General features: G+C 31.9%; 1 protein-coding gene across 1 annotated transcript; it reads right to left on the reverse strand.

Moving 5' to 3' along the window:
* Window positions 1-701: 701 nt before the first annotated feature.
* LOC120358525 lies at window positions 702-4,432 on the reverse strand. Its single transcript, XM_039453006.1, has 3 exons — window positions 2,373-4,432; window positions 2,222-2,302; window positions 702-905 (listed from the first exon to the last, which is right to left on the reverse strand). The coding sequence occupies exons 1-3, from the start codon at window positions 4,096-4,098 to the stop codon at window positions 709-711; spliced, it is 2,004 nt and encodes a 667-aa protein (XP_039308940.1). The 5' UTR covers window positions 4,099-4,432; the 3' UTR covers window positions 702-708.
* Window positions 4,433-15,745: the final 11,313 nt, after the last annotated feature.

Here is a 15,745-nt window from a genome sequence, read left to right on the forward strand (position 1 = left end):
TTAACTCTTTAATCTAGTTTGAAGGCCTCGAACGTGACTTCCAAATGCAATTAAATTTAGCATGTACCGTAATATGAATTCGGCATATAAAATTATATTATGTAATAAAAAGAATGACATAGTTGTCAACTATTTGCATTACGAGCGTAAGATTGCTCTTACGATTTTACAATCTCATAGTGAACGTTGCATAATGTTTACTCTAGCAGCAGACATTGTTTTAAAAAGTTATTTTTAAGTCAAAGAAATTATTAAAAAAATTTTTTTCAAATATAATGTTCATAAAATTTGTTTGGCATTTATTAATATGTAAAAGCTGCGGAGGATTATTAATTTGTGACTTTTATAATTAAAAATTATTTTTTATACATCAATTGTTAATATTCCACGATTTCCGTGCTATTTTACAAACCCATGCATTTGTTCCTCTTAATTTAATTGTAAATTACGTTTTAACGAAACTGGTGTTTGGATATTCAATTTTTAATTGTAATTATATATGTTGTGCATATTTCTTAAATATACGTGTATGTGTGACTATAATAGAAAGGAAGAACAAAACATTTTTTGGATATTTTTATTTTTTATTTTTAATAAAGGCAAGTAAGATTACAAATTAGCAATTAAAAAAAAATAAATGGAAAAAAATTTCGTTTTAATATGAAAAAGTAGTATGACAATTTTTGTAGTAAATAATTTTAAAACTTATTAAAATTTTTTTTTTTGCGAATATATCCATGCTCTCATTTGTGGAACTGTTCGTTGAGCCAGACAAGGAGTGATAGATATGAGATTTTGCATTTCTTTTCCAGTTATTGTTGTATCTGTTTGTAATGATGTTTTAAATGTTTCTAGTATAATTCTTTTTTCATCTTCTGTCCAAGCTGTTCGTTTAATAGGTTCATCTAAATATGAAGAAACATACAAAAAATTAAATTTATTTTTACAAATTGTATATCAATGAATCTTTTACATTTTGTTATTATTTAATAGAAAAGAAGAAGGTGATAATATGTTCAAGTTTCAAAACAATGAGGAAGCATGTGTATTTAAGTGATAAAGTGTATCTTGAAAACGTATAGAAATGCTCAAAAGTAAAAATGTCATAACAATTGTTACCTATTATGTATTGGCATATTAGCGCCATTAAAAAACGGGAAGCTACTGAACGAATAATTTTATATAAGCAACTGTTAAAATTTGTCATCTAATAACGAAGATAATAGGGGTAGCTATAATATCCATAATAGTCATAATAAGTTTGTTTTGCCTATACATTAGCTAAAAGTCTCGAAATTAAAAAATTGAAGATTGAATTTTTTCTTTTTTTCAATGACATGTCTTGGTTATCAATGCCTAAAATCAGCAAAGAAACAATTTGACTTATTATATAGCGTAAATGACCATATCTTCTTGTAATTTTAGTGTATAATAAATTTTAAGCAAGTAAGTGAACCTAAGTAAATTTATACATAAATATTTATTAGTTTTCTAATGTATTGTATATAAAAAAATTTGATTTCATTCATAATGTTACTTTCTCATCAAATTTGCAAATAAATACTAGAAAATGTGATTTTATATAAGAATCAAAGACAAACAACATAAAAAAAGCTTTCAAACCAATAAGAGAATGGTGCTCAAATTTTATACATATTCTCAAAGGTAACAATGATATAACCAATGAAAATTTTTTTATTTTTGACAATGTTTTGAAATAACATATATTTAAAAAGAATAATAATTAATCGTTAATCATTACTTTTTAATCGTATTTCAAAAATTATGTTTATAATTTATACAAAAAATTTTCTTAAAGAATATTTGTCCTATTGAAAAAATATTCAAATTGATATACTCGATAAATTATTTTACTTTTTATATTAATCAATTCGTTTCATCTATCAATTAATGTTATAAATCTAAAAAAAAAACTAAAAGTAATAATGATTAAAACTAATTAATAATTCATTTTAATCAAAAACTACTAGTTTTAAGGAATTGATTGAATTAATCATAATTATATACAACTTGATTCACTTTATTATATTGACTGAAAATTGAATTTATCAAGATTTATTTCAAAACAACTAATGCACTTTAATAGTTTATTCTAATTAAGAATTAAATTTTCAATCGTAATTGTTAATCAAATAAGGTAATAAAATTTTGTTTAACCTTTACTTTGCATTAATCGAATGTACAAGATAAACATCCTCACCTTTTGATTTGCGAGTTTTTTTCCGTATTGCTTTTAATTCAGTCTTTGTACGTTCCTTATATGTTGAGAAAGATGATGAGTCTATGTTAAAAATAGGTTAAAATTTGAAAAAGCAATTTATATTTTGAAAATTAAAAAAGTTTCTACTCACTGTCATTTGATTGTTGCAAGTTAACTTCTGGAAAGGTGTCATCATTTTCCATCATATCTGTACTATTTTCAGTCTCGCTTGCGTCCTCACTGTCAGTTTCATCAATTAAATTGTTTGCTTCATCTCTTACACCTTGTGCAGCTTCTAAAAGTTGTGAGATTTCTGTAATGTCCTTAACTATTACAGGATTTCTGTACACTTCTTTGTGTATTTTTTCATGATGGCCCATGAAATTGGCCAAATCTGTAATCTGGTTGTCTGTTAAATTAAGCGTAATTCCCATAGTGGCTATATGTTTTCTAAGTTTGATACTACTTATTGTTTCAGGAAATTCGCTTCCACTCTCTTTAGCAAAACGCTTCAAAACTTTATATGCACATAAATATTTTTCAATAGCTTTGTCATGTCCTGGAATACCAAATAAGTAAGGATTTGATGGATGTACTTTAGCTTCATGTCTGAACTGTAAAAATGTTCGTAAACATTTCAAATTCAGTTCGTTTAGTATTACAGGAACTGTTCTTCCTTTTTTTCCACGAATACAAAATCGCACATATTTTTGTGCTTGTTCTTTTTTATCTGTAGGTAATCCATTGAATGTTTCGATATTGTCATTAATTTTTTCGTAATTTTCAAAATCGGAAATTAATATTCGTTCAGTTTCTCCTGGCCGACGACGGTTAAACAATTGTATTGATGTTAAAGTAGCTTCTCCAAGAGAAATCCATGCAGATAATAGAAATTTGTTTTGCAATTTATTGTATGATTCTCTTTGCACTTTCAATAGATAACTGCGCAATGTTTTTATATCATTAATTGTAGGAAGTTTTGTGCTCTTTTGTCTTTTAAATTGAGTTTGAGATTCGACTACAGTTTTGTTAACACTTGATCCATAATCAACGGTCAAGAGTTTTAAAAAGTTTTTCGTATTTATTTTCATAGTATCATTATGTTCTTTTATGCATTTTGTTATTAAGAGCTCGCCTATATGCTTCACGTAAGTACCAAGGTTAGATGCATTAGCAGGTTTTTCATAGATATCTTTTTCTTTGTTATATTGTGCAACAATATTTACAGCGTCTATAAAAGTATCATAATATTTTGGATCATAAATAGAAGTTAAAGATGTTATATTATTATCAATACTCTTCATTGCTATCAATAGGCGAGTTACAAGGCGCAGTCGAGCTCGAATCATTTTTATATGATGCGTTGAATGCCTATATTTTTTAGACTGGATGTTTGCGTATAATATCAGTAAATCATCGTAACGAATATTATATGATACGCCATCACTTCTCATTGTTGGTAATATTAATCGCCGTACTTTCTCATCAGCTTCTTTATGACATTTGCCCTCTATCCTCCGACCCATTACTTTAACAATACGACTTTGCTTTCCACTCCGACCTGTACATTTTCTAAAATGATGTCTTATTGATAATTTCAAATAGTGGCCCTTGCAACTTCCACATGCCAAATAATTTTTAAGTAATTTAGGATTATTTTCTCTTGGCCGCCTACATGGAATAAATCCTTTATTTTCATACTGTTTATTAATATTAAATTTAAAATTTCCTTGTTTTCTTAAACTATCGATAATTTTTCTTCTTTCACTACAACCTTTAGGTAAATATTTGAACTTTTGAACGTCAGGTTCCTCAGAATGAATTAATTCCAAATGTCGAGCAATCTTTGTTTGCATTTTGTGACAGAAGACACACATATATTTTTTCGTGCCAGTAAGTTTTGTAGGTATTTCTGTTTGATCATCTTGCCGAATTTCGCATGCCTGATTATTACTCACATCTATGCCTGTAGATATTGCCGAGTCGTTGTTTTGTGTATTAGAAAAACGCTTATTACATTTACTATTATCTTCACACGCATCTAATTTGTCTGTTTCTTCAAAATCACTAGTAATTGACGATTGTTCACTTTGTATATAATCAGGATCATAATCAGGATCATTACTTTCATTATCATTCTCTATTTACAGAAAAAAAAATTATCATGTCTTATTCTCCTTCGTCATTTTTTGTTCCTCACTTGCCCTCGTGGAGTCATTCGTGTTTTACGCTTCTATTAAAGAGTCATATCATAAAACAGTTTTTAATCGTAATTTTACTTAGTTTCTACTTTCTATTATACGATTAAAAAGCGAAATGGCATATAACAATTAATGAATCTATGTAATTTTAAAAATATATAAACAAGTGCATAGCACTTACTTTACCGGCAAACACGACGCGCATTTTGCTCGGAAACTAATGACTCCACGAGGAAGAGTGTCATAAGTATTAAAATATCTTATAAATAATAAACATAAAAATACTAGGAAGTAGTCATGAACATTATATTATCAATAATATGGGCTTTAATACCTTGTATTTCAGTATTATTCATATGTGTAGAATTTAAGTTGTTTATATTGTTTGTTTTAACGTTTTCTACTTTGGAAAAAGTGGAAAACAACTGGCTTTTGACATTATTATCCAATACTGAATTAGAAGATACATCTGTAATAAAATAAGTAACTAGATAATTTTTAATTATAAAATAGCTAACTAATATCAATATATAAATAGAAACAAAAAAAAAAAATAATATAATAATTAATACTAGGGTTGGGAACACATTACTTTAAAAAAATAACGCATTATTCGTTTCTAATTTTAAAAAGTAACGCATTACCGTTACCATTATTTGAAAAGTAATGATTTGTTACATTTTCGTAACGCTAAAGTAGATTATTAGAATTTAAAGTTACATTGTTGAATAATCCATATTATGAGTATATATAAGATGTATTGTAATTGGAAATTCTCTAAAGTAGTCTGTACAGAGAACACAGTTTTTTGTATTAAATTTGTCTAATAATTCTTTTTAAATTCTTTACATTAACATTAATTCTTTATATTTTACTATTTTTAGCATACAATTTTTATACAAGTTTAAATTAAATATTGTTTTCAGAAATTAATGTCGTTATTAAAAGTGCATTCCAATATTTTCCAATACTTTCATTGCTGAACATCTACAGCATATACGTAACATGATTTATAAATTTTCAATATTGCAGTGACTTGCAGGTTGAAACTTTTCTGAAAGCCTTCAACAATCGGTGCTGTATAAGTTCGCAATGTATTATATTAATATATTACAAACCTTTAACATTATCAAGGTACGATTGTCTTTGTATAACAAATTTAGTTGCTTCTATATTAATAATTTTACATCTGAAAATAAAAATATTTAATGTTTTTATACAATAACATAAAAATTACCATTTTGAAAGTACTCACTTATCTGTTGCCACCCCAGTCACAAAATCCAATTTTTTTTTATGACTACCTGTAATAAACGACATATCTGAATATGCTAATTAAATTATCTGTATTATTGCAAATTATTTTAAATTATGTATATTTTGTATAAGACACAAGTAAAATTAAATGAAAAATGCGTCACTCATATATAATTCCTGCAAGAAGGAACTGATTTAATAATTTTGGAAATTGAAATGTAATATTTATTAACGTTCATATTTTTGATAAGATTGAATAATAGTAATATTCATACAATTGTTTCTTATTTAGCTTTAATAATTATTTGTATATGAAACGTATAAAATTAAAATGTTTTTAATGTATCTACCTTCTCAGGTAGATACTTATCATACTATTCACACCACCCAGTTAGCCAAAAAATAAAGACCATCTACAGCATGGTAGATCGAGCGTTATTATCACACCCGCAATACCACAAAAAGAATTAAAAATTTTGCGTTAACACCCTAATTAATAACGACTACCCAATAGAATTGATTTTTAACAAAATCAACATAAGAATAAAAAAATTGATTAATACGAAATTAAATAACGGAATTCAGAACCTGATCGACGTGTCGGACACGATCGTGAAAAGAAAAAAGTATTTGGTCTTCTCGTATTTAAAAGACGTGTCTGAAAAAATATTTACGTCCCTGAATAAAGATATAATTAGACTAGGTTTTAGATGTCTAAATAAGCTAGATAAGTTTGTAACGTTACGCCTTTCCGCCGCCGAACGCAACGCGTAAGACCAAACACGCGCGCGCGTTCAGCTAAGCATGCCGCGATCACGCGCTACCATGCGTGCCGCGCGCCGCGCTCGGCAAGCGTCCCTACTCCGGCCGGCCCCACCACGCGCGCTGACTAGTACATACGACCGCGCGGACTGCTATATAAGCCGGCAGCGAGCAGCCGAAATCAGATCACTCCGAGCCACCGATCTCAAACCTACTCCGCTCCTGCGCCGGGTATTCTCGACGCTCCTTAGCTTGGGCATTCTCAAGCACTTCCCCGGAACGGGCATTCTCGTTCTAACTTTCTCGCGACGGGAATACTTGTCGGTCCTAACGGCTGGGTATTCTCGGCCAACAGGAACCGTCCGTCCCGCAATTCCGTTCTCGGGGATTCTCGAGACCCGCACCACCGTCGGGGATGCCCGACACCGTTCTAAGGCTCATTCCGCAAACCTGTTCCCTACGGAGTGACAACACTCCGCAGGGAGAGACCGCTTAGGTCTCTACCGTCGACCGCATTCGCGTATCGCGGAACCGTTCGCTGCACCGAGTACTACCGATTCCGCGTATCGCGACTGTCCGCCGCGCGGGCCAATAACGGCCCGTTTAACTGTACGATAAGTTAGCCGCTTCGCGGCCCTCCGATCATTACTTCCGAGCGCTTGGCGCACAATTCCTGTCCGTTCGTTCCGGAGCTTCTGGAATCCGCTCCGTTTAAATAGTAAGTACGCCGCGAATACATCGTGACCGTTCTCTTAGTTTCACGCGGGCCGACGACCGCGCAATTAAGTGCCGCAATACTATTCGAGTAGTTCAGTATTACCCGATAACAATATCGGATCTGTATCATTTCATTTCTGTACTAAAGCATAGCCAAATATATTTAACCTCTTTCGTTTTCACTACCAAACCACGGCGTTATCATTGAATACGAACCCGGACACCCGGCGAGCACATCCGAGCATCCTATCCTGAACCTAAAATCCCGTAACCGACTCCGAGAAAGTACCAGCGTTACAAGTTTGTTAAAGCACACAAGGACAAGGACAAGAACATAAAAACAGAATGTAGCAACGTCGTCTATAAATTAAATTGTAACAACTGTAATGCCTCGTACGTAGGACAAAGAGAAAATTAAAAACAAGAATCAAAGAACATGTAAACAACACTAAACTTGAAACAGCGAAAATATCCGTTATTAGCGAACACAGATTACAACGTCATTCGATCGATTGGAATAATGTAAAAATCCTTCATTTTGAACCAAATTATCACAAACGCTTAATTTCCGAGATGATACACATTAACGAACAAAAAAATAGCCTTAATCAAAAAACGGATACGGAACTGTTAGACGACTGTTACAACACTTTTTTAAATAAACTTGATATGTAACAAAGAAAGTGTATAAGGAATAGATTTGTAAACAAAGAAATATTTGACTCATACGCGGTTTGCGCACGCTTCGCAACATCAGAAGTGTTCAATCTCCCTTGTCACGCCGATCAATACAGATCAATCGTTGTGCGTTAACATTATAAGCGATCAGAGTTGAACATGCCTTACAATGACTCTAACGACGAACCGTAAGTTTAACTATCTACATAAAATATGTGATTTAACTGACACAGAACTTGTAAAAACGCGCGTAACGGCTATTAGCAAATTTTGGTTTTATTATTTTATTCTGTCATATTTTTAAAGTATCATTGGTCGGAGATCGATTAACTTGCACGAGTCGTATAACAAGAAGCGATATGTAGACCGAATTTTTGACACAAATTGTTTCGCGGACTGGAAATCGACGAAGCAAGAATAGAAGTTTTGGACCATGGGCTTTAAATCCCGGACTACTGTATTTAAAAGACTGTTTTGAAGATTTGTTTGCGCTTTGCGTCTGTAATGTAAGAATACACACACACTGAAGAAAACTCCGTAGAGTCGAAACGTTTGTGTTCTCGAAATACTAATAAATATGTATTTTAAATTACACGAACATCTACACCTTTTTGTTCGTCTCACTGGCCTTTTCAACTAATTGATAATATTATGTTTTATTGTTACTAAGTGTAATAGCAATAATATAAAAGTGGAGTTTCTAACTATAATTGCTTTAACATTCAATTATATAATTATAGTTACAAATGCCAAATATTCTTTCGTCAGTGTAAAGAGTATATTTTATAAAAACAAAATAATAGAATATTTATTATAAAATATACGTATACAATATATTACGCTTACATCTAAAAGAATATATTAGTTTTACCTTAACCGTTAAACACATATTGAAAATAAAGTATTAAAAGACTCTCAAGATTTAACACAAAATAAACAGCTAAAACAGGCTAGTGTGAGTCAGCGCGGGTTTAAAAGCGCAAAACACAATCAATGTTCAAACAATTATTTATTCAAAATGAATCAGAAGTAACGAACGTTTCGGCTCTCTTTGGAGCCCTCTTCAGCGAAATCACGCTGATTCTCACTAGCCTGTTTTAGTTGTTTATTTTGTGTTACATATTGAAAATTCCCCTAGATTTTCGATCGTTTACTGTGTGAAGACAGAATAAAAAAAAAAAGATTCGGGCTAGGTGGAAAAAAAGTTTGAAGTCTCCTCTATCGACTGCTACGATTGACCAACTTCATTGCTTAACTCAGATAAAATGTAAAGTTTTTTTGGCAAGGTTTCCCAGATCCACTTATGTGTTTAAGGGTTAAAACAGAGAATATGTTAATTTTTATATACATGTTTTCAATAATGTGACTTTTTTTATTCCATTTTTGATAAAAAAAATGTTATAATCTCTTTTGTAATACAAATGAATTAAAATTATAGATTAATAACTTCTACATTAGCAACTCTGACATATATCCTTCAAAATTAAATAATATCACATTAGGAAGTAATTTAAAAATTTACATATTCACACTTTTCATATAAAAGAGAAAATAACAAACTGTTAGAAAATTTATCAAGAAATATTAATTTATTGTTATTAAAACATACAAATCAGACATTTTAACATTATGAAATTTTGATTTTATGTTCACTTATAACATAAAATCTAATTTTAATTTTATAGAAAACTAACAAAAAATAAAGTTATTACATATAAGCAGGTTTGGGTAAGTTAATTAATTTTAACTAAATTAAGTTACAGTTTGATGGAACATAAAATTAATTTATGTTACGTTAAGGTACATAAATACAAAATTTAATCAGTTAAAGTTACGTTAAAATTAAATTAACGTAAGTTAAAGTGTTACGTCTGGCGAATAAAATTTTCCATTTTTCCGCGCCATCCGTATTAAATCATTTAATAATAGCGAATCAATCGAGTCAATTCGGAACTACCCCCCGACCAATTAAATAAAATCCAAATCCACACAGAAATCATAATTCGCTATCGGTACACTTCCAATAAAATTTTCGTATCCGTATAAGGCGCGAAGTCAAGAAAAATTATAATACGGCCCTAGCACATGCGAGCCCCAAGTCGCGCAGTTTCCGCGACCATCTGAAAATGTCGCGCGTACGATCTCCGCGTCATCGCGCGAACTATAAGCGCGAGCTCTTAACGGTGCGGGCTCCTAAAGGCTATGCGTTACGAAAAACTATCGCTCCGAATTTTCCGCAAACTTGAGGAATCGTCCCGCGACATCTCTTGTCTATATCCTAGCCTATATAAAGAGCGAAATCGAAGCTCCTTCGATCAGATCAGTCTTGTTGATTGAGTAAGATTCGTTGTCCGGCGACCGCCATTATTTTGTTATTTACAGGAATGTAATTTTGAAAAACAACATTCTAATTTAAAGTAAATATTGCTTTTTATAATTAATTTAATTTAATTTAATTTAACTGAATTGAATTTAACATTTAACTGAATTTAATTTTAATGAGACTAACTAAATTTATTTTCTTTCATGCAACTCTTAACGAGACTAAATTAAATTTTATAAGTCACTCTTAATATAATTAAAAAATCGTCTTATTAATACGTGTATCAGGGTACTACATTCAAACTAAACATTTAGTATGCACGATGTAAACGCTGCATTAACTTGATACAAGCGTATCAAGTAGAAGTTGATTAAATTGATACGCGTAAAATGAAGCGATACAATATATGAAATGCATTTTCGAAGAAATGTAGCATTGAGAATCATCGAAATTATATTATCTTTTTGAAATTATATTAAATTGTCTTGGAAAATAGGAGTCAATTGACGAAAAAAAACACGAACATTTTTAAAACTATGCATAAAAAAGCAGATTATTTTCTTAATGAATGGGAAAAATTATAAATTATCCACAAACACATTTTTCAATCATTAGTTGAAAAATATGGAAAAAAGGCTTCTGTAAAACCCACTTTAACACAAAATAGAAATTAAAAGCTCACCGTTTTTATTTAAATGAATAATATATACTCTACTTACTAAACAAATAATAAACTCGATTAAGCAAATTAAAAGTTAAAAATAATCGCTACTAGGAGACAAATCAATATGAATGAGAACCATTTTAGTAACTTTGATGTAAACGCAACGATATTAAAATTTGATAAATAGCAAGATTGCAATTCAAACGTACTTTTAATACACAAACCAGTAATTTTGACAATGTAAAGCGGATTACTGACTTTTCTTATTAAAACAAAAAAGATAAAGAACAAAAAATTTTCGCGAGCAGATGCTCAAAAAATTCTTCACTGGCTGTCTTATATGCCAATAGTGATGCATTTGACTCCCGAGGAAGCGCGCCATCTGTCGATCGCGCCGCGCTGCTTATTCAGTGCGCGCGCGCGCACGTGCGCGCAAACGCGAGATCATTGGAGTACCACACCGCCCCGCAACCGCGCGGAATTTTCCATGTTTCAGATATTAATATAAATTATACACATATATTTATTATAAACCTGGTGATTGCAGTTTATGATAGCGGCTTGTATGCTGAATCACTATGTGATTAAAGTTTGAATATTATTTCTATACGGTTTCGAATTTAATTTGATTGGTCGCAAGGCGTTTCTAAATTTGATTCGCTATTAAAAAATAAATTTAAGACAGATGGCGCAAGAAAAAGAAAAAAAAAATTTTTGTCCGCCAAACGTAACAAATGTCAATAGATAATTTATAAAAAATCGCTTACATATTATATCATTTGATGTGCTAACAATCGTGTTAACGTTATGTTGAAATATAATTAGGACAAATAAAACAGCATTTATTGTTATTATATTATCAAATTATTTTAACATTGTTGACGGAATATTTATTAATTGTTCGCAAGCATTGTTAACAAATCTTCAGAATTAATGTACTTATGCGAATTGATCATCTGCTTCTATAATTTTGGATACGTTATTATTATTATTATTATTATTATTATTATTATTATTACTGTTAAGTAAATGCCATTTAGATGAAATATTTTCATCATTTTGATTAGAATGTTTTAGTATCAAATGACGTTGAGATGAATGTAGATTATAAAACTACGTGAACAATTTTCCTATTTGCATATAAAAGTTGAATGCGATGCGTCATGTACCATTTTTAAATGGGCGATAAGATATTTAATTTCAAAAGTATTGTTATTGCAGCACGAACACTTATACGAGGTGTGTTCAAAAAGTATCGCGAATTTTGTGTTTTTTCAAAAATTATTTATTTATTCATGAATATCTATTTTGTCCCCTTCAAAGTAATCCCCATGAGATATTATACACTTGTGCCAACGGTTTTTCCAATCTCCGAAGCACTTCAAAAAATCATTTTTTTTTATCTTGTTCAGCTCCTCCTTCGATGCCGTCTTTATCTCGTCAAGCGTAGCGTAACGTCGTCCTTTCATGGGCCTCTTCAGTTTAGGGAACAAGAAAAAGTCACAGGGGGCCAGATCTGGGGAATACGGTGGCTGCGGCATCATTAGTGTGTTGTTTTTGGCCAAAAAGTCGCGCACAAGCAACGATGTGTGAGCAGGGGCGTTATCGTGGTGCAAAAGCCAATTTTTGTTCTTCCACAAATCCGGGCGTTTCTGGCGGATTGCTTCGCGCAAATTGCGCATAACTTGCAGGTAATATTCCTTATTGACCGTTCTACCCTGTGGCAAGAACTCATGATGCACCACGCCCCTGCAATCGAAGAAAACTGTCAGCAAAACTTTCACATTCGACCGAACTTGGCGCGCTTTTTTCGGTCTTGGTTCGTGCGGCAGCTTCCATTGAGATGATTGAGCTTTGGTTTCCACGTCATAACCATAAACCCACGATTCGTCACCAGTTATGACCCTCTGGAGCAAATTTGGGTCGTCGCGGACAGAGTCCAACATCTCATTAGCAATGTTCATGCGATGCTGTTTTTGGTCGCAATTGAGCAATTTTGGTACGAATTTCGCGGCGACCCGTCTCATGCCCAAATCATTGATAAAAATCGAATGGCACGAGCCAATCGATATGTTTAGGTCCTCAGCAACTTCTCTAACGGTGATTCGACGATTGGCCAATACCATTTTCTCCACTTCATTAATTTTTTCGTCTGTTGTTGAAGTGCTCGGGCGTCCGGCACGCTCTTCGTCGTTCACATTTTCTCGGCCTTCTGAGAACATTTTGTACCACCGATAAACGTTGCTTCGGTCCAAGGTAGCTTCTCCGTATGCCACAGTCAACATTCGGAATGCATCCGCGCACTTAATTTCGTTTTTCACACAAAATTTGATACAGGTTCTTTGATCCATTTTTTTGAATAGGTAAAAATCGAAGACGATCCAAAACACGTGCAAGCAAAGCAGCTGTCAACAATTAAGTGAACATTCAAAATGGCCGAGCTTGTCGGCATAAGTGAGAGACATGAGTACCAACATAACGCCACAAAAAGATCGAAATTCGAATATACGTAACCCGCGAAAATTCAAAATTCGCGATACTTTTTGAACACACCTCGTATAATACACATTATGGGACATACCAGAATCCTTTACAAACTTATCTCTATTAAGTAACAAATTTTAAAAATAATTTTATGTGTTGGAATATATAATATATAAGAAATGTAAGTATATGTACGTATAGAAATAAAACTTATCATTTGTTAAGTTAAGCATATTAAAAGTGATAATTGGCATTACGTAAGATATTTGTTTATCATATGTTGCAGAAATCTTATAAAGACAAATCTGAATTATGAACCAAACATGTTCACTCTCTGGCGGATAATTAACATCAAATACGTTAAATATTTTAAAGCATAAGTCAACTGCTTCTAATGCTGTTGGAACTTGATATAACACCTTGTTTATACAAATATAGAATGCTTGCAATTCTTTAAGAGTAGGATCGACTATTACACATGGCTGTATAATCCTAATTGGGCACGTTTCCCTTTTTTTTTCTTAAGTATGATTTATATATCTTCATGTATCTGAATATAATACTTTTTTTACTTTTTGTCTGGTTTTTTGTAGTATATATAGTACCAATAGTACTAATGTAGTAAATAATACCGATAAAATATGTATTTATCTTTTTCTGACATATGTATACATATGTATGTACACACAATGTCGGTAATTTAATTAGTATTCATACCGTTGCATGTAATATAATGCTGTTTTTACATTCACTTACAGGTGATTTAAAATGTTCTTTTTTTATGCGAGATCTTTAGGAGGAATTAGATAAAGCAATAGTAAAACTTACATAATAACTTTAGCATCTAAAAACGTATTTTCTAAAAACATAACGAGATTTCTATAAATATTTATAAACTTACAGTTTGTCGAATTATCTACTTCAAACAAAGAACCTAATTTGGTCACAATTTTATCGTCTTTAAGAGGACAAATTTCTTGAAATCTAAACAAGAACGCCTTCTACGATCGTAGCTGAATCTTGGGGCTTTTGTATTTACTCGTGCGATTTTATATACTTTCTCAGATTCAACACAAACCGCGCGCCATTACTTTCGGTCGTAACACAGCTATAATTGAACAAGAGTCAGTAATATCACATTTATTATTAAATTAAAATTAATTTAATAATACACGATGCTCACTAGCATTAAATATTAACTTTCTCCTGAAAAAACTGTAAAGAATTTATTGCGAAAAATATCACGTCAGCCAGGGTTTGAACCTGGGATCTTCCGAATCTCCGGTACGGGTATCTTATTGTTAGCCAACTCGATCACTGAAGCTGTGATGATATTTTTCGCAATAATAATAAACGTTTAAACTCTATTTTTTTTGCGTAAACTACATTTCACTTTCAAAAAAAGCACTTTTATATTATTTCATATTTCAATAATATTATATATTAAGTTAAATATTATATATTATATAATATATTAAATATTAAATATTATATATTATATTAAGTAGAATATTACTTAATATTAAATAATATTAAATAATATTGTAAGGAGTGAATTTCTGTGCGAGCAAAACAAATGTTTTTGTTTTATGGTTGTTAGACGATAGATTTAAATAGCGAGTTCAAGAGAACTGATTTCAAAATGTACTTTTGAGTTAATAAATTATTATTTCTCCACCATTTAAAATTTTATCTATTCAATTATACTGTACAATACTCTACAATGGGGGCTCGTCCATAAGCCAAAATCGATTGATGAATTGGTGGTGAAAGTACGAAACGCATAGAAGATCGACGAGCGAACTGTATTTTGAAAACGACGTACGATTATGGAGCGCATAAATGCTAAGACAACGGGTGGTGTGTGCTTTTGCATCGATGAATATTCGACAAGTGACGTATTTAAAGTACAACGCAAAAATCTGGTGCGTGGAGAGGACGACAAGGAGAGAAGCGTTCTGGACGACAACAGATAGACGACGCAGAAGAATCTAGAGGCGCGGTCGCGACTCGCGCCTATGTAAGAGAAGCGAGTCGCAGACCGACCCTCTTTTACGCGAGTCAGCGAGTTCCAAGCACGCAAGATTATCAGATTACAGTAATGGCTGAACCGATCAAGTTCTGAGTAGTCTCAAACGATAGCTTGGCCCCGACTTGTATAATAAAAGTGTTTTTATTTTTTCTCTCCGTGCCCTACGAGCGGAGATATCGCGACGCAAAGTCTAAATATTCTACATTTCATTTAAGAAACGTCGTCGTCGCCCTCAAGAATTCTCCCTTTCATATTTTCGACACGAGTAGCGCTGGCATACATCAGTCAGCCTTAGAACATATATTACTGGAAGGAACATAGGCTTAAAAAGTTGACACAGAGAAGATTGACAAGGATGGATATATAATGCGCTTAGTCGACAGAGCGCATGCTTAAAACAAAACAA

This window comes from Solenopsis invicta, chromosome 8 (genome assembly GCF_016802725.1).
Source record: "Solenopsis invicta isolate M01_SB chromosome 8, UNIL_Sinv_3.0, whole genome shotgun sequence".
Classification (NCBI taxonomy): Eukaryota; Metazoa; Arthropoda; class Insecta; order Hymenoptera; family Formicidae; genus Solenopsis; species Solenopsis invicta.